The sequence below is a fragment of the Pongo pygmaeus genome, chromosome 5, assembly GCF_028885625.2.
Source record: "Pongo pygmaeus isolate AG05252 chromosome 5, NHGRI_mPonPyg2-v2.0_pri, whole genome shotgun sequence".
In the NCBI taxonomy this organism is placed as follows: domain Eukaryota; kingdom Metazoa; phylum Chordata; class Mammalia; order Primates; family Hominidae; genus Pongo; species Pongo pygmaeus.
Genome location: NC_072378.2, coordinates 161,809,891 through 161,830,023, shown reverse-complemented (window position 1 = coordinate 161,830,023; position 20,133 = coordinate 161,809,891). Strand labels below are relative to the sequence as shown.

The following is a 20,133-nucleotide window of genomic DNA, read 5'->3' as shown; positions in this document are numbered from 1 at the left end:
TTGAACTTGACACATCCTACTATTGTGAATGATCTGCTGAAGTCTCCTTCCATCCCAGCTCCTTCCGGATCCTCTGTAACCAGCTCTTTCATATCAAAGAGCTTCGGCTGAACAAATGGAAGGCCATATTTTATAATTATTTTGGTGTTGGTGTGAAGAGAATATGTTATTGACCCTTTTCTTGGGCGATGGGTCTGCTGTATGGAATACACACAGATGTGTATTTATATAAGGCCGTCTAGACACAAATGCAAAACTCTTTTGCAGTGTCTCGCTTATGTGTTATGTTCCAGGCTATTAATGATTTTATTGAAGACACTTCCAGAACGTATTAGTCAAACTAGTTCTCTTTGCCTGCTTATAGAATGAGGGCTGAACACCTCCAGCATGTCACCAAAATCAGTGGGAAACAGAATTGGAAGGTGCTGCAGATAGTAAACACAATGGCAGTTCACGCATTAAAACCCAGGGGTCAGGGATCACATTGGTTTTTTGTGCTGTGAGTCATCTTCTCTGAATGCTAATCAAGAGAATCTGAAATGCCCGCTAACGGAGAACTAATCCAGGGGCGTATAACCTTCTGATTCAAGACCTTACAGAAGCCACATTACAACACAGCACCAAGAAAATCCAGGGGCCCTACATTCCCACCCCACACCAAATGTCCAGGCTTTCCTGGGAGATATTTTGGTGGACTGGCGGCCAAAGTTAAGTAGCTTCTGATCTAAAAACGACTCTGGCTTTCCCATCAAAATAGGACAGCATCGTCATCATCACTGACTTCTTGTCTGATGGTGCAGGGAAGAGTCTGCCCTGTGACTCAGTTCTGTGGCATATGAAGGCAGGAGAATCACTCACCTGCCTGAAGGAGATCTTTAGACCTTCTCCTAGGAGTAAAGTGAGGTTTTATTCCCCATGTTCTCTGACAGCTGGCAGGAGCTCCACTCGATGGCCAGCTGGGCTCAGTTATTTGGGAAAACCCCAAGATGTGTACAAGACTATTTCACCTCTCAGGTAGCTGCAACTCTCCAAAGCATATGTGAGAATCAGCCCAAAAATGATACTGGCACGTTCACTCACCGAAGCCAGATCACCTTCTTGTCCCCAGAGGAAGGTTAGCATTGATGCTATTCAACACACATCTTTTTGTTGTAGCTGCCCATTAAAAATGATTGAGGCATTTTTCTGAACATACATCAGTACAAAGCACTGAAACATCAAGGGCGATAATGTCAAGTTGCTGAAAAGGGCAGAACTTACTACATTCCCACTATCCAAATAAAGAAATACTAGGCAGACTTGAGAGATCTCATTTCCAAAGCAGAGTAGGTCAAAGAGCAAAGAAGTAGAGGATTCAGAGAAGTACAGTGTGCATAGGAACAGAAAAGGTGAAAGAATATTTCTGGAGGAGCTTATGGGGTAAGTTCTAATTATGTGAAAAACTTACCTCTGTACAATACTGCCTTGAAAAGGAAGTGGCTCATTATAATCTGTTATAAGATGGAATCCCATCCTTTATTCTCTTAACAGACTCTAGTGTGATAGATAAGCTCCAAAATCTTCTTACTAAGATATTCTTAGGCCATAGTAGGGAGTGAAATGACCTGGGAAATCAAGCCAGATGCAGACTTTTGACATGGACAAAATTGAGTATAAATGAACGTCCCTTGAAATCACAAGAGCCAACAACCTGAGAACAAATAGGAACGGCAAAGGTGGCAGAGTGACTTCTCCCCATATTCAGTATGGGCTCTTTGCAAATGATCGAGTGGCAAGCCCTTGCCAGCACCAGTCCCCAGAGCCACCCAAGTCTCTGAGCTATTGCTGGTGCACAGTGACTCAGGACCCCGTCCGAGCCATGGAGCCTGGGGTAGATGCCCTGGCTACTTCCATCTGGGAGAACTTTAATTCCCCACCATCCACATCACTGACTTGTCAAAACCTTTGCAGAAAGTCTGCCTCAAGGCTAACCAAGAGGCCAGAGGAATCATTTGATGGGAGATAATCTGCCATTACCAGTAAGTCGGTTACTTGGCTAAGAAGAAATTACTAGGATATTGTCTCCAATGCATTGATTCTGTGTATATTGGATTGTCTCATGTGGAAACTGAGGCAGTGTTGTCCTCTTTGGAAGAGGCAAATATCAGGTTTTGGGGGCCTTTTTGTGAGGTGGGAGGGAAGATGGAATGAGGCAAGTGTCCCCTGTTCTGACAGCATCTGTCTGTGCCATTTAATTGGACCCTGGATTATTCCTTCGTGGGTCATAATTGCATTTTGGCCTGTGTTTCTCCAGTGTGGATGTGGAACGCTCCTTCTTTCTATCACTTGCATTACTCTCTTCACTTCCACATTATTTAGGCGACCCAGATAAAAACAAAAAATGGCAGCACCATTACTGGAAAGTGTATGTTGGGGGTGGGCATCACCTCCTCCCTGCTAGCTGCTCTCTGCCTTTGCAGGAGGATCCCACTGGAAGACATCCCTGAAGATGATGACAAGTGCTCGGCCTGGCTGCACAAGCTCTACCAGGAGAAGGTCAGTGCACTGGGTGCCAGGGGTCCCTTCACATTGCAGCTGTGGATGCGCCGTGTGGCTGTGTGGTAGCAGGCCTTTCTCCGGTGGGCGAGATCTCACAGAGCCAGTTATTAATGAGTCTGGAGCTGACCCTCTCTTGGCAATAAAGAACATGACAAAATATTTTTTAAGGAGGGTTCACACACACACAGTGAAGCTATTCTCTAGGTGTAGTGGACCAAGAAAGAAGTAATGGCCCCAATCGCCCCTGCTCGTATTTTCCTGCCTCTGGTCCTAAGGCAGGATGTGCTTGTGGGGTGGATGTTCTCCGCAGCAATGGACATGGTCTTGTTTGCTTCTGGATCAACAATTTGGTTGTCAATCTGATCTCAAAGCATCTCCAGAATAAGCAGGATAAAGCCCTACAAGGGTCCACCTTGGTCTTGGCTGGGTTCGAACCTGCTGTGGTGCCCCCTGTCCTGTTCCTGTCTGTGGTCCAGTTCCCCAGCGTCCGCCTACTTGTTCTGTCCTTTCTCTGAGCAAGGCCTTTGCTTTCATTGGTTTCTCTCCTCCAAAGGCGTATGCAAGGAGGGGAGTCTCGTAACTACTGGATTTTATGAAGGAGTGAAGCTTAGCTTCCACTTGGTGAGAAAAGCATTTTTATGACCAGGTCTCATTAACCAGTAAACAGTTATTTCTGATTCACCATATGTTTCCAACCCAAACAAGCCATTCCCTAGAATCAGATATATTCTATAGGATTCTGATGACCTTTTCCCCAAATTCCATAAATGCAGGCTGGCTGACATGGGTTCTGTTTTTCTCTGTTCCTCAAAGGAGAGAATTACCCAGAGCTTTGCAGGATGTCCTCTGCCGCTGAATAAGAACTTTAACCCTACCTACACTTGGGAATGTGTTAGGATTTTAGTCCACAAGACTCTTAACAGACTCTAGTGTGATGGATAAGCTAAATTTGCCTCCTTTAGGCAAATTTCAGTCCAAAAGACTTGCCATCACATTTAGTAGAGAAGCTCTTATAAGTTTGCTCAGTTTTTGGAATCAAGATCCTGATACCTTTTTTCCCTGATGATGCCTTTATACCATCACTGCACAGAGCTGGCATGTGGGCCTCTTTCCTATGTGGGTTATGGGCATAGCTCTCTGGTCTCCCCTCACAAATACACAAATTACAAATTGTATGTATGGACTCATTTACCTTGTCATTAGAGCATGAGTTGTGCAGATTCCCGGGCCCGAACCCCAGTGATTCTGTCTCTGCAGGTTAGAGGTGGAACCTAGAAATGTGTACTTCTAGCAAACTGCTTCTGATGCAGATGGCTTTGATGGAGATGGTCTGAGGCCTGAAGCTTTTTAACAACAAGATTCTAAGTTATCAAGGTTCTGCGCTGATGCACATATGTGCCCTGACAGAGAAACACAAAACCATATGAATTCCCCCCTTCTGTTTTCATGCATGAGGCAGTATTTTTCTTGCTCTGTTTTCTGGTCTAATCATTGAGGCAGCATATAAAATGTTACTTTTTTTTTTTTGAGACAGAGTCTCGCTCTGTCTTCCAGGCTGGAGTGCAATGGCCTGATCTCAGCTCACTGCAAGCTCCGCCTCCCGGGTTCACGCCAGTCTCCTGCCTCAGCCTCCCGAGTAGCTGGGACTACAGGCATCCACCACCACGCCCGGCTGATTTTTTGTATGTTTGGTAGAGATGGGGTTTCACCATGTTAGCCAGGATTGTCTCGATCTCATGAGGTCTTGTGATCTGCCCTTCTCGGCCTCCCAAAGTGCTGGGATTACAGGCGTGAGCCACTGTGCCCAGCCTAAAATGTTACTTTTAGCCGAAAGCAGAGTATGCTAAGGAAAGGGTTAGAAAATGAGCCTCTTTTGTAAAGAGCCACACAAACAAATCTACAACAAACGTGGGCCCTCAAGCCCATCAAGGCAAAGGAGATTTTTCTCAACGGGCCCTTCCTCTCCTGTATTCAGGCAGAACGTGGTCATCGTGTAAACCAAGCTAAGAGGCACATCTCCTTCTTGTTAAAAGTCTCTTAGGGTGTTTTCCTCTAAACTATGTTCACATTTAAATGACAGTGTTCAACGTGGTAGGGTTCTCAAAATGATCATCTACTCCAAAGCTCTTACACTACTGATGAGGAAATTCAGGTCCGAAGGATGAAGTGCTTTACCCAGTTTTCCAGCTCACTGATTAAAGCCAGGTGCTGGAGCCCAGGCCCTTTCTCTGTCCGTGCAGGGCTGGGGCAACACCGAGTTCTCTAAGCAGTATGTGTCTGTGAGCAGGCCTGGGAGGCTGGCCCTTTGCCCTTCCGAGAAGATCGCTGACCAGCGAGTGGAAGTGGGACATGGTCTCTCCAAGCAGAGTGGTGAATAGACGTCAAGGGACAATTCCTTTCTGTATCAGCCTATTTTGCTAGCAGCCTAGATCTAAAGCTTTACATGCCCCAAATATGGGTGCCCGACCAAGCTTGTCAAAGTGGGATTTCATTTTAATGATTACCCTTGCAGTCAGAAGTGTGGTGTATGTCAAAAGACAATTCTGTTGATTTTGACCTTGGGATTTTAGGGCAGTAGTTCTCTGACTTTTCAATTTCATGGACAAGTAAAGTTTCTGCAAAATGGGAGGGGATGGCAGGCAGCCAACAGAGGTGTGCCAACATTCTGGTCTTTCCAAGCATGGACATAAATAAAGAGAAACTCGCCATCTACCACTGACACAGTTATACTCTTTAATATGGGAAAGGCATCGTCTCTGAAAACAGGGCCATCCTTTGAGTTGACCTAATTTAGCTTTATGAAAAATGCACAATATTTCTTGCTCGTCAGCATTTGGGACTCATGTTGTTGGAAGGCTTTGAGAAACCATTCATGTCCTTGTGTGATCTTCTGTGGACAAAAGCAGTTCCCAAATGAACTCGCTCTGAGGCTGAACCTACAACCTCAGAGCCCCCTTTTTTCCAGGAGGTCACGATAGCCATCATGGTTTCTTAATTGTATGGGGTGAACAGATTCTAACTTTTCATTTCTAACTTAAAGTACTTCTTCAGGTTGTAATTTGACATTTGCAGAAGGGACTATAAGTTGGCCATTAATGGTGCAAATTAAGAAATACGTGAGGCTGGGCACAGTGGTTCATGCCAGTAATCCCTTTGGGAGTAAGTGCTTTGGGAGGCTGAGGCTGGAGGATCACTTGAGGCCAGGGGTTTGAGACCAGTCTGGGCAACATAATGGGAATCCCTCTCTACAGAAAATTTTTACAAATTAGCTGCACCTAGTGGTACACACCTGTAGTCCCAGCTACTGGGGAAGCTGAAGTGGGAGGATTGCTTGAGCCTGGAAGTTCAAGGTTACTGTGAGCTATGATTGCACCACTGCACTCCAGCCTGGGCAACAGAACAAGACCCTGTCTCTAAGGAGAAATAAGTGAAAAAAAGCTACATTCAGAGCCGTCTTGTGGAGGCCAAGGTCGGGAGCAGCTCTGGGTGGGGTGCAGAGTTCGGGGTGCAGGCATGGTGGCCCGTGGGAAACACTGTGCTCTCCTGCTCTGGCCTTCAAGGACAAGAACCATTTTGGGGACTGGCAATTGTTTTTTCACTTAAAGCATAAGGGCGTTGCTCCTTAGAAGGGCAGCAGGGAGCCTCAAGGCTTGGCCCCCATGGTAAGTCCTTTGCAAGTCCTGGCCGTGCACTCGGGTGATGTCTGTGGGCTGAGGCCAAGACTTGCGGGTGCTTCTCACGGAGCCTCTCCCCGCCCAGGCTTGCTGACTAAGAGGAGCCACTTCTTCCTTTCTGTTCCCCAACTTTCTCTTCTATTCTTTGTTCTTTCCTGTTCTTCCTCCCGTCCTTTTCTCCCTCCTTTCTTCTCCCGGGCCCTAAGACACAATTTCTTTGCTGAGCTGAGTGCCTGGGAAAGCTGAGCGGATGTGCTGTGTGGACATCTCCTTCGCACGCTTCCTCCCTAGTGCCTTTGTTGTGGGCTGCAGCGGGTGTTTGTCCGGGGATCTGCCGCCTCTCGGTAGGATCTCGTCCTCCTCTCGGCTTGTAGGTTGATGCTTCTTTCTGGAAACAAACCAACTCTCCTTCGTTCAATAACTACATTTCCCAGTTCCAACTTTATACTATGCCACACAGTAACACACAGAAACAAAAAACACGCGTCCTTTCCCTGTGGGGCAAATTTTATTACAAAATGGGTCCACAACCAAGATCGGCTGTGGACATTCTGCTGCCAGAGCCTGGAGTCTGGCCAGAGCTGGCGGTGCTGTTCTCTCCCCGACAGTCGGTGGGACGTCCTGCGGCAATGTTACGGGCCATAAGTGAGGGGAGGGGGTGAGATTTAGTGTTTTAAACCACAGACAAAGAAAACTTTAAAGTGAATGGGGCTGGGCGCAGTGGCTCACACCTGTAATCCCGACACTTTGGGAGGCTGAGGCGGGAGGATCACCTGAGGTCAGGGGTTTAAGACCAGCCTGGCCAACATGGTAAAACCCCATCTCTATAAAAATTAGTTGGGCATGATGACAGGTGCCTGTAATCCCAGGTAGTCAGCAGGCTGAGGTGGAAGAATCGCTTGAACCCGGGAGGCGGAGGTTGCAGTGAGAGGAGATCGTGCCATTGCACTCCAGCCTGAGTGACAGAGTGAGACTCTGTCTCAAAAAATTTAAAAATAAAATAAAGTGAATGGGAAGTTCTGAGTTGGGCAGCTCCTAGAAAAGGGAGTGCTTTTTTCTTCTTGCTAGAGGTGCAAATAAAAAAATCTTGGCCTAGCAAATGTCTTTCTGGAAACAAGACAGAAAAGGCACCATGGTGAGTTCCCCTTTGTGATATTACTATAAAAAAGCACTATAAAGACTGTTAAGGAAAATAAATTCAAAAGCCACATTTGCCCATTTTTTAAAATGGGTGAGTTCTATGGCATGTAAATGACACCTTAAGAAGGCTGTTTTTTTTTTTTTTAAACAAGGCACAAAAATATCACCCCCCTTGTCTAGTTATCAGGTGCTCTGTGGCCCCAACCTGGGATAAGAAAACCACCCCGTTCTGGTGGGCGGGCGAATGCTGCTGCTTCCCTGGCAGAGTCGGGTGCCACCTCTCTGGGCATTGCCTGTGCTGCTGACTGTCACAGTGCTCACCTCCTTGTCTCCTCCACCATCTGATCGCTGTCACTGGTTGAGGGTGGGAGTGCTTGGCCCACACTTCGATTGTTCTTCAACTGCTTGATGATGTGACTTCCCCTGAGAGCCCCATGGCTTCCCTTGGCTGATGTCCAACAGCAGAGTCACGTGACAAGTGACACTTTGGACCAGGCTTGTTAATGGGCTGCAGGGGGTGGAGGACAGAGCAGAGGCACCTGAACTGCCCAGGGAAGGAGTTGGGGGTTCTCCTTCCAAAATGGCCTAATTAGTGTGTGGACTGTTATTAAAAGTGACTCTGAGAGGCCAAGAAAGCCTATGATTCAGTACACCCTGAATGAAAAAGAAGAAAAGTATGAGATACTTTAGACTTTTCTATCTCAAGTTGTTAAAGGAAAATATTCAGCATTTAAGGTAGTATAAGTTCCAATTATATGGAAGCTCATTTTCCAGAAAATTCGACTCCTTAGAGAACTGGGACATTACTAGGCTAGTTCACGGGACACAAACTGGGCCTCACCGTGACCCACACCCATTTTTGTGTGGCGTGCATGCTATCGGCCACGTGCAGCTTTTACAATAGCTGAGGCAGCTGCCCGCCATACAACCTGGGCAATTCCCGGTGGCTGCCTGGCTCAGCTCTGCTCTCTGGAGGCAGCTCCTGCCCTGGCCCCTCCTCACGGCCAGGACCTGCCCTTAGACGGGCCAGCGGGCATCCTGGTGCTACAGCCCCTTGTTCCCCCCCAGGTCCTGGCTCAGCTCAGCTCCCAGCCGCTTGAGCACTCCTGCTGACCTGGGTTCCTGGGTCCCTCCCTTGTGTCCAGCAGCTCCTTGTGGCTGAGCCCCAGTCCCTGAGCTGGAGCTCCGTGACATGAGACACCCAGGGAAGAGCCACCGTGTTCTTTTGCGTATGTGGAGCCGTGAGTCCCCTGTTCTCACCTAGGGACTGCAAGGAGCGCCATGAGGCTCTGGAGTAACTGCTCTGCAAGCTGCTCGGTGACACACACACCTTGTGGGTGGATGTGGATGAGTACATGGTTCCCACTAAGAATCTGCTTAGTGGAAGGACATGAGCCTGTTTACCTTTCACAGGGTCTAACAATCACTTAGAAGAGTCACCCTGGACACCCAGTCCTGAGTGTGCTGTCACCTCTGAGAGCCACACCCAGCAGCCCTCAAGCCCTTTGTCATGATTCATGATGCCTTGAATCACGGCCCTCAGAGCCCTCCAGTGGCAAACAGGGTGGTAGGTGTGGGTGGGCTGCCCCACAGGAGCCGAGGTGAACTGGCTGTGGAGGCCGGGAAGGCAGGGTATGTGCCGGGCTGGGCTGTGCGGCGAGCTCCTCCTGACTGCGGGCCACGTCTCCACGGACTGTCCCCTGTGGGCAGCTTCGGCCCAGCATCCACTCCATTCTCCCACCGACCTATCGTGGAAGGCACTGCTGCCCCATTAGACAGACTGGGGCCTGGGCTCAGGGATGCAGGTGCCTGCCTACAGAGGGTGGATCCTTGCCCAGGCTGGCCTGGCGCCAGGGCTCATGTGACAGCTGCAGCGGCCCTGCCACTCCCAGTGTCCCTGTGGGAGGGGCCGCCAGATGCAGCTTTGAGAAGACAGCAGCTGCCTACAAAGTGCTTTCTGGAAGGAGCAGCAGACCCCAGTTCTGCTGAGCCCCAGTGGCACCTGTGTATCTCTGTGATTCCCTTGGAAGCGGGGCCTCGGGAGGGACCTGCCACCGAGCCCTGTGTGGCGTCTGAGGGTTCTCTTTCCTGTTCCCCAGGATGCCTTTCAGGAGGAGTACTACAGGACGGGCACCTTCCCAGAGACACCCATGGTGCCCCCCCGGCGGCCCTGGACCCTCGTGAACTGGCTGTTTTGGGCCTCGCTGGTGCTCTACCCTTTCTTCCAGTTCCTGGTCAGCATGATCAGGAGCGGGTCTTCCCTGACGCTGGCCAGCTTCATCCTCGTCTTCTTCGTGGGTGAGTGGACGGCAAGGGGCTGGTGGGTGCTGACAGCACCGCCCTGGGAGAGGTGGCATCAGGGCTGGGACCAAGACCATCTGTGTAGGGAGTTGTGCTGTGGATGAGGAGCAGGCTCAGCTTGCAATCACAGGGAAAAATTAGACTTCAGGATGAGTACGAGGCCCTTGAATACCAGGCCTGGGACCCACTCCGCAGCCTGGACGGTCCAGCCTCCCACCCGGGGCTGGATTCCACACGTTCCTTGTTGGGTGGTGATGCAGCTGCCACTTCACTCCCTGACAGCTGGGAGTGCTCCCTCCCTGTCCTCCGCAGACAGCTCTGCTCATTGGCATCATTTCCTGCTTCTGAAGAAAGCCCTGTGCTGGAGCCTGGCGGGGACGGATGGGCAGCTCCCTGCCTTCCTCTGGGGGCGTCTGTGGCTTCTCCTTTGCTGCAGGTGGATGACACTGAGTGGAGACGCTCGGTGACAGAGCTTTTCACGGATCTGCGCCGGCTCCAGGTGACCAGTATTCTCGGGCTACTGCTGCTTCTTGGCAGCAAGCCTCTGTGCACCCTGCTCCTTGCCTCTGTGGTGGGGCAGCCTGTCGTGTCTGCTTCCTGCCCTATGAACAGCAGGCCCGTGCTTCCTAGAGCCAAGGAAGACTTCGGGGTTTCCTTGTGAAAGGCCCTGTCTCCCCAAGCCTGGCATCCTCTCTGAGGCTTTGGAGAGCCCGGGAGAGATGGCACATTGTCCAAGCACACAGAGATCACGTGCTTCTTCCAAATGGACAGGACTCAGTTATTTTCTGTCAAACACAAAGATGCGGTATGCTCACTATAAAAGGCCCAAGCAATATACAAGCGCAGAAAATGGAAAGTGTGTCAGGAGAAAATTCCCATTGAGCCTACTTCCCAGATAATCGTTAATGACAATTTGATGGACATGGTTGTTCCAGTCTCAAGCATATGTGCATGTATAAATTCATATCAGTGGAGTTTCTTCAACTCGCCTTTTCACCTAATGAATCATAACCACCAAAACAGGTCACAGCACATAAACCTATCTCATTCATTCTGACTGAGCCAACCAATTCTACAGCATATGGGTGCAGTAGACAAGCTGGCTCCTGTTCCTCAAATAGACCCTACTATATAGTCTTTTGAAAGATGAAGATGTATTTTAGTGTTAAAAATTAAAATATTAAAACAACACCCATACCTTGTAAGGAAAAATAATAAGAGGATGGAGAAGAAAGCATCTCATCTCCTTAAGGCAGGCCCAGGGGCACCCCCATCCCCCGCCATGCGGCTGAGGCTGGCCAAGGGTCCAGGGCGGCTGCAGATGTCAGGGCCCCTGGTAGGGCGGGGGCAAGCTCAGCCCTTCTGCTTCAGTAGCAGGCAACAGCAAGGCACACACAGACCCATGCCGTCTTGGAGAAGGGCCTCTTCAGGATGAAGGCTGCAGACAGGGCCACTCAGGTGTGTAGCGAGTACCAAAAAAAGCCTGAGCACTGCTCAGGGAGCAGTGTGGACACAGGGCGCCTCCAGGAGCATCTGAGGTGTGCAGTGTGGATGCAGGGCGCCTCCAGGAGCATCTGAGGGGTGCAGTGTGGACGCAGGGCGTCTCCAGGAGCATCTGAGGGGTGCAGCGTGGATGCAGGGTGTCTCCAGGAGCATCTGAGGGGTGCAGCGTGGATTCAGGGTGTCTCCAGGATCATCTGAGGAGCTGACTGCCCTGCCCCGTTACTCTGAGCCTGCGCCTGACTGCATTCTTCCCTGAAGGACTTTGTGTTTGTGTCTTACTCCTCTTCCAAGGCCACACGGTCCACGTTTTACTCATTACTTTCTGCTCTATGATAACTCCACTCCCACTGCTACTGTTACGCTCCATGCAGGAGCCCTCCTGTTTGTAAATGACCCATGGGAGATGCGTGCCTCCTGCTGGCTGGGCTGGATTCGCCCATCCCAGGCTCTTCCATCCATGTCCCAGTTAGTTTATCGACCACGATGCTAATGCTAGGTAATCCTGTGCATCATGATTTGGGGGATTTCATTCACTTATTCATCTATCCATTCTTAAATATGTATTATAAACGGACTGTTTTCCAAGCTCCATGCCCAGTGCTGAGCACATCAAATGATTTAAGTCTTGGGCCCTGCACCCAAGGACCTCACCAAATCTGCCCTCTCCAGAGGGAGTAGTTGAAATTGCAACTTCTGAGCATTAGGCCCTGCTTTCCAGCTTCCTATATTAAACTGGGCTCCCACGAGGGTCCTGCCGCCAGAGGAGAGGGTGGGGATTTTTCTCACTGCTCTAACACTTGCACCAAAAGCAGTGCTGAAACTTGTTGGGCACTCGATACTCGAGCTCTTGCATCTTCCAGGCTCCTGGTCTGTTCTTTATAAAACTTGGCCGAACGTGCCCTGTTAACTTCCTGTCCCTCATTCACAAAAGAATCCTCTTTACCTGGGGGCCAGCAGAGGAAGCCAGGGATTTCTCTGAGTCCCTGCGAACAGCTGTGCATGGCTTGCCAAATCATTCACCTTCAGGGTCCAAGGAGGAAAACCCCCACCAGAGCAGCCTTGCTTTGTCTTAATGTCACATAGATGTCCACACTCGAGGATGACTGTAAAGCCAGGAGGATGACGGCACCTCAAACCCGCCAGCTCTCAGCTGGTGCTTGTGATTTGCGGCCACGGGCCTTCTCACATGCTCTGTGGGCAAACGGCCCTGTAGTCAGTTCGGGCTTCTCCTAACTCACTCTGCTCTCCTTGTGTCTGCAGCCTCCGTGGGAGTTCGATGGATGATTGGTGTGACGGAAATTGACAAGGGCTCTGCCTACGGCAACTCTGACAGCAAGCAGAAACTGAATGACTGACTCAGGGAGGTGTCACCATCCGAAGGGAACCTTGGGGAACTGGTGGCCTCTGCATATCCTCCTTAGTGGGACACGGTGACGAAGGCTGGGTGAGCCCCTGCTGGGCACGGCGGAAGTCACGACCTCTCCAGCCAGGGAGTCGAGTCTCAAGGCCGGATGGGGAGGAAGATGTTTTGTAGTCTTTTTTTCCCCATGTGCTTTCGTGGGCTTTGGTTTTCTTTTTGTGTGGGTGTGTGTGAGCGTGGCTGTGTGGTGAGTGTGAACTTTGTTCTGTGGTCATGGAAACGGTATTTTAGGCTGCAGGGGAGGGCAGGGCTGGGGACCGAAGGGGACAAGTTCCCCTTTCATCCTTTGGTGCTGAGTTTTCTGTAACCCTTGGCTGCCAGAGATAAAGTGAAAAGTGCTTTAGGTGAGATGACTAAATTATGCCTCCAAGAAAAAAAAAAAATTAAAGTGCTTGTCTGGGTCATCTGTGGTGTATGTTTACATAGACCGCTGCCCCTCCATCCTGCCCTTGCCCGTGGCTTTGGTGTTTCAGATCCTGCTCACAGGAGGCAGCTTGCCGCGGAGGTGTGGGCAGCTGAGAGGGGTGGGCAGGCCAGCACAGCTCCTGGCAGGAGACACAGGTCCAGGAGCCCATGAGCATTTGTGAGGGCAGAGATGGCAAGCACGTGCGTGGAGACCAACCAAGCGTGTCCCTGGCACACAGCAAGGGAGAGGTTCGTTCGGTCTCTGCAGTGCAGTCTCCCAGCGTAAGTCTTGAAGATGTACCCAACTCCCTGAAGAAACGGATCTTGAAATTGAACATAAACGTCATGAACGTACAGTCTGGGCATTCTGTACTGATTTGTGAGATGAGCTTGCATCGACTGTTCCTCTCAGCAGTGACAGCCAAAGTCACCCCTAATAAAATGCAGGTTCACTTTATAAAATGCCTTGCCCCTTCCCAGCATGCAGAGCTTGTCTGCAGCCCTAAAGGAGCCAGGTCCCGCTCTGATCAGGGTCAAATCAGAGCCGACATCCCATGTACAAAAAAACCCCCAGGCTTCTGCCTTCCTTCCGGGCTCCTGTCTGCTCCCATTTTACTCCGTGGAATAGTTCTGCCCTGTAGCATCTCCAGCGGCCTTTGCAGACTGCTGTCAGCCAACAGGTGCCAAAAATGCAAAAGAAGAAGAAACTAAAAGCAGTGCTATTTTTGCAGAACAATTAAATACTAGCTATTAAGTCATCTTAGGCCAAGACACCAATGGCACTTGGACCAATGGGTATTTGGAGCATGAGTCAGGAAGGATACGTCTTTCTCCTGGTGTGCAGCTGCAAGTTGCCGAGAAAAGCTGCCTGTGTTGCTGTGGTAACATGAGAAGGAATGAACTGCTCCAGACAAAAACTGGCCACACATTATAAGGCCTATTCTACGCAGTCATGTTTTTGGCTGTTTGCTCATTTAGTCATTGTTTATCAAGCACAACCAAACGAGATAAGCCAAGGAGTTACAAGACAGCTCTAGAGACGCTCCCGCTGCTTACAGGACAATAATGCACTGTTGATACAAATGAATTTGAATCCGCAGAAGTGAAAAAGGGAACAAATCCTGGCTGACTTGTGGGAAGAGCGTACTGCAGAGCCCAGGGCCTGAGTTAACTCGCTGGCGGCCCTGCAGGCAGGCTTGATGGGAGCACCCAGCACGTCTGCCCACCCTGCACAGGGCGTGAAGCACTGTGTGCAGAGAACTGTGGGCAAAAGCCCAGGACGTGACTTCAGGCAAGAGGGGCCCTTGGAGAAGTGGAGGTGTGCATGGTGTGTAGCCTTGTGTGTGTGTGAGCACGCCCTAGTGGACCTGCGCCTGGATTATCGGCCGGTCTCTCGGAGGGGGGTCCGTGATGCTGAGTTACGCCATTCACCTGAACTCTGCAGCTCATCGGCTGTAGGATTTGGGTGAGACACTTTTCCTTGCTAATTTCCCCATCTGCAAAACGGGGGTGACGATATCTACCTCTTGGGGTGTGTCAAGGGTAAAAGAGGCACACTTTAAGAATCCTAAAGCACTAAGCCAAGGATGAAAGACTAGAAAGCTGCCTCTATGTTGCTACTTCTCAAAAATGCTCAGAAATTTTCTTGTCGTACTAAAAATGTGTTTGTTTGTTATTTTTCTCATTTTCATTCTTCCATTCAACACAGAGGTAATCTAAGTAAGTTCTAAAAACATAGATCCGGGGGCCACAGACATTCAATTTTCTTCTGAATTGGCTCTGGAATCACACAACACACAAGCACGCAAACAGGCTGCCTGCTAGGGCCTTGGGTTCCAGGCTGGAGGAATGCAGGCAGAATTCTCTTAGGAAATAATAACTAAGTGAGCGCTAAGTTTTGAATTGCCTTAGAGCTGAAAGAGAATGTGGCGTGCTGGGGAGAGATCTGGACCTCTTTCTCATCAGTCATTTGACCTGTCCACGAAGAACAACGTTGTTATGCGGCCTGGGAACCTGGTTTCCTTCCACCCCGTACCCTTAATGACACAGACAACCACGGGTACTCCCGGACGGAAGCTCATCACTCCTCAAATATCTTCACCCATGTTCCGGTCACACGGAGGTCACCATCTCCTCAGCAAAGAACTGCTTTGGTCCCCCGGGTATTAGTTTTTCTACGAGCTGAAAACCCACGGAGCCTAAGCCATCTTTTTGTCCCCTAAGGAGAGCCCCATGGACTAAGAGCTACACTTCCTGTCTTTCCCACCTTGCCATCTCATGCTAGCTTAAAGCTTATCACGCTACTGAGAGCCTGTCCTGTAATTCAAGGTGGCAGAGAAAAATACGAACCTTGAGTGAAATCTGGAGAGCAGTGCAGGGTCAGCCCCAGACACGAGGGGCCATATCCTAGGCGACTCCTGCAGCTTATAGAGGCAGGGAATTTAGTGGACTTCTTCCAGGAAAGCCAGCCCACGGGGACTCTGTTAAAAGACACCAACCATTTGGAAGATGCAGCTTGAGGTCTGGGGACTGGACTGATTCTGCCACTATATAGTGAACACGATTAATCGGGAGGAAAAAGTAAGGCACTCTGTGAGTTAGTCTACCACCCTATTGACTTTGACAGAGAGAAAACCAACCTTTTTCATATGATCACACAGTAGTAATGGAGTATCTCGACTGCTGTATTCCCTAAACAAATGCATGCAAAGCCTTGTAAAAGTAGCCGATTAAAAAAAATGTTAAAACATTAGGGTTTTTCTAATATATCCATATGTGGGACAGTGATTTAGATGTCATTAATTGTCCAGCCAAAACTTGTAATAGTGATGTGAAAGACACAAAGAAGGCCCCACTGGAGCGGAGGAGCGGTCTGGCTGGTCCCCAAGCAAAACAGAATGGGCTTCGCATAGGCTTTAGAACTTACTCATAAATATTGACCGAAGTGTGAAGAAAGGCATCCAGTGAAGATTCTCTAGGGTCTCTACTGCTCAAAACGAGATTTAATCCGGCTTTCTCTAAAGCAATGGGCCAGACTTTCACATACTAGGTTAAAGTCAGAAAAACAAATACTTTGGTTTGCACGTCTCTTGAGGGGCCCTAGGCTGTACGGAGGAATATTTAGAGGAATATTTGTGAGCTGCCATTTGTGTTTAAAAGAACATGAAAGCAAGACAGGCCCTAACCCGCCTGTGTCTGTAGCTGACCAGGCCACTGCTTCCTCCCCCCCAGAGCTTCTAGGAAAGCCTCCCAAAATGCGACTCCCCAAGGTCCTGTGGAGTAGTCCCCTCATAATGCCTCCACCACACCTGTGTCTTACGATGCCTTAAGTGACGTAGCTCCTAAGTGATGTTTACAGAGAAGGAAATACTTACTTAGGCAAGCCCATGTGTAACATGCTCACAGACGTGCTGGCTTTGCCATGCTTTCGGACTCCACCATGCTTTGACTCTTCTGGTCCTAGTCACGCCTTGGCACGGGGCAGAAGCGGCTGAGCTATGCTGACAGGTGCTGCTGACAGACAACAGCCATTCAGCCGAGAAGGCGTTTCTAGGTGAGGGCATGAGAGCTGGCATTCCAGGCTGCTGGGTGCGGCATCTGCAGGTGCACCACGTTGCTCCATGGTGCGTTCAGAAGAGACCGGCATCTTGAATCTCAGGCTCTGGGCTCATTCTTTGCCTCTGCCAAGGGACCATTTAGGGGCTTCAAGCCAGCTGCTGAAAATCCCCCTTTTCTGGATTTTTCCCCATCTATATAAGGATATGGTGGCTGTGTGGACAGGAAATTGGTTGCATCTCAGAAGGGTGTTTCCCTACAAATATCTTCAGAAATTTAATTGAAAACAATTTTTTGAACTTTTTTTTTTTTTGGCCAGGATGAGTGAGGCTGAAGTCACATCCTGAATGTGCATGCCAGACAAAGGGTAAGCAAGCAATCTTGACAAATGCCGATCCCTCTGCACTCCAAAACCGGAGCCCGTATGAAGGCCCAGGGCCCAGTCATCACAGAACCCCCCAAGCCAGCACAGTGCCTGATGCCTCCCTAGGCATTAGCACATCCCAGCACCGAATTCACATCCTCAGCATCCCTGCCTCCCACATCCAGGGCTTAGGTTGAGTGTTTCCGGAGTGTCAAGTACATTTAAACAGAAACCAAATACTCCAGGGTTTTGACCTGTCACAATGGCTTTTGAAAACAGACGTACAACTTGAGAGAAGGACTCGATGGACTTCTTAGGCCGAGGACTATGGACATGTTGCTGTTCCTCTTGGTCCAGGACATTCAATACCATTCACAGCATTCGTCACCAACTGACACAGTATCAATCACGACATTCAACTGTTTGAAATTACTGCTATTTTGTTCAAAAACTAAGAAATCAGAAATTGCACCTAAATATTGTGTCTCCTCATTGGAGTCCCATCTCTGAGCACAGGGATGGGCTCCTGAGCTCACGGCCCTGCCCTGCCCTGCCCCCCAGCAGGGCCTCACCATCATGGCCCTCAGTGAATAGTGACTACAAGAAGGGGACACGTAATTACTAGAGGCCTGAGTAATGGAATTTCAATTAGCTTCTTCTGCTTCCCTTTTTTAAAAAAGAACCACCTTTCTTAAGAATAATTAGGCCAAAATAAACTTGAGTACTTTGTACAGTCAATATTTTGAAGTTTCGGAGTTACCAGTGAAATAGCAAAGCTGTTCTCCAGGAAAGGACATCCAGGTTCCCACCCAGGCCTTCCTTCCTCAGCTCCTGCAGCCTCATCCTAGTTTAATATGAAGGTTGTGAATGGGTTAAAAAGCAGTTCTTAAGCACCTACTTAGATCTTTTCAGTATCTGGAAATAGCACCCAGGGCTGTGTTAGTAAAGCTTTTCACTGGGTAAGAAAGAGTCATACAATTTTCACATTTAATTTGTTTTTTTAAAACAAGGCAGTCTTGTTTTACATATTGGAATGACTAGATATTTTTTGACATTTCTGGCACCTCTGGTTCTGTTGAATTTTAAGAGAGGTGAGTGGTACGTACGCAAAGTTAAGATTGCTGCATAATAATTCCTTTGCATTTCCAAAATAAATTACACAAATGTCACTTTTCCTTTTCTATTCCATAGTACTAGTTTTAGCCAGATCTTTGCCAAACATTCTAGGAAATTCAGGAAAGTCATCCATGGGATTTCGGAATGCCATTCTCTCTGTATCTTTGCAGATGATGAGGAAGGAAAGTTGATGAACTAGTACGGGATGGCTCAGACTTGTAAAGTGTCTAAGTCACAACGCTGCAGAGCCAGCTTCCGGGTAACAATGGCATGGCCTCGGCTGCGCCAAGGCTACAACTGGCGCTTCCTTACTCTCATCTGAGGCAAACACAGCAAGGCTGGCCCAGGCCGCCCACAGTCAACAGATGTTCACGGGAGATGGATCAGCCCCTCTTTTGCTTGTTCTATCAAGGAAAGATGACGTCTAACCATGGGCAAGGATGGAACACACCCGGTTCGGGTCAGGGAATGAGTTGCTCTGAGTGAACAGTGAATTCTTACTTCTCAGCCTGTATCAGTTGTACCCAGGGTTCATGATTACTGTGACCCACTAAGGGACGATCTTTGAGGAAACAGACCTGGAGGGAGGCAATTTAAGGAGGAAAAGTGAGTGGGTTTTACAGACTGCTTTGTGGCCACGTTCAGGAACAGACCATTCAGTGGATGACTTTTCAGTATATAAAAGCAAGCAGTAATGGCCAGGAGGGAGCAGATGCCCTAAGAATGACATCAGACTGACCAAATGTGCCTTTTCAAATAAGTTACGAGAACGAATGAATTGGAATTAGAGCAAGGTATTGCACAGAACCATGCTAGTCTTTGAGAGAATGTGTGGATTGGGTGGATGTTTGGATTGAATGAATGGTAACTTTTTAATGTGAAACAGAGAACTGATATATGGGCTGTCATGTCACCCTAGGGTACTGTTGCTCTGTCATGTGTAGCAATCTTTCCAAATTTTTGTTGGTGGGTTGAACAAAGATAAAACTTAATAAAGTATGTGTGGATACCATTAGACAGCACAGCTTACTGGATTGGATGAAATAAAATCGACTGAAACTTTAACTTGGAAAAATGCACGTCTCTACACTGCCTCACTCAGTATCTGCAGGGAAAGTGGGATGGCCCTGCAGTGGACCCCTGCTACCTCCCTTGCCTGGTCTGGGCCATTCTAGCCCTTTGCGTCACTGCCCCACCTCTTCCAGCTTTACCATGATGCCATGCTCTCCCCGCCCCTCTCCCCAGGCTTCATTCTCTTTCTCCCTCCTTATGGCTGCATTCCTCAGAGCCTTTGCCTGAACTTCCCTCTCTAGGCCAATTCCCCATCATCTCTTACCAAATTCCCCATCATCTCTTACCAGGATGAGAGAAAAGGCTGGGGGTGGGGCCGGGGTGGGGGCATGTCTCACATTTAACTACCTATGCAAGATCTGTCTGTCTTCCTGATTATGGACTATATACTCCATGAGGGCAGGGATGTCTGTTTTGTTGCATGAAGATTAGCGTAAATCCACGGCACAGAATGCAGCACTCTTGCTACTGTCAGAACACCTACAGCAACCATCGGTTCTGTCAGTCTCTAAAAACGTATCGACAAACTGAAGCGAGGCCTGGGAAAGCCAAGACAGTTTTAGAAAACTATTAACTTGGGAAGCAGAGATCAATGACTTACAGTGAGGGGAGACAGCAGTATTCAAATACGTACAGGAATAGTCAAGTATAGACAGCATGAACAAGCAATATGATGAGGTTGATTTCAGCCCAAAACAAAAAAATATTTTACAGTAATTAACTCTGAAGTGGAAGCAGAGGCAATGGAGGAAGATTACGAGTAAAGAATAAAATGCAATAGAAACAGTATATCCTGGAGTTGTGTGACAAAGCAACCCTGTCAACTTTGAGAAGGACAGATGACATGAAAATGAAGGTGGTTAGAAAACCACTGAAGTTGCACATGTGTCTGCAGTAAGTCACTATGCAGCAGGAATGATTCCAACAGACTAGGAACAAACCACCTAACGAGACATGGAAAGAACTGTGCTCCTATGGCTGACGATAGCTGTCTCAAGAAGAGAAAAAGTGACTTGACAAAATGCCAGAACACTGGAGCGGGTTAC

General features: G+C 48.8%; 1 protein-coding gene and 1 long non-coding RNA gene across 6 annotated transcripts in view; one reads left to right on the top strand and one right to left on the bottom strand.

The window, feature by feature from the left end:
* The window catches only part of AGPAT4 (1-acylglycerol-3-phosphate O-acyltransferase 4), a 143,769-nt gene extending 124,688 nt beyond the window's left edge, over positions 1 to 19,081 (top strand). For all 5 annotated transcript variants that reach the window (XM_054490495.2, XM_063666821.1, XM_063666819.1 and 2 more), the window contains 3 exons: positions 2,460 to 2,535; positions 9,452 to 9,650; positions 12,417 to 19,081. In XM_054490495.2, coding sequence (XP_054346470.1) covers positions 2,460 to 2,535; positions 9,452 to 9,650; positions 12,417 to 12,511 — 370 coding nt within the window. In that variant the 3' untranslated portion in view covers positions 12,512 to 19,081. The remainder of the gene's footprint in view (positions 1 to 2,459; positions 2,536 to 9,451; positions 9,651 to 12,416) is intronic.
* Positions 4,968 to 9,456, bottom strand: LOC129038015 (uncharacterized). Its single transcript, XR_008503044.2, has 3 exons — positions 8,613 to 9,456; positions 7,674 to 8,006; positions 4,968 to 7,319 (listed from the first exon to the last, which is right to left on the bottom strand). It is a non-coding gene; the product is annotated as an uncharacterized LOC129038015 (long non-coding RNA).
* Positions 19,082 to 20,133: the final 1,052 nt, after the last annotated feature.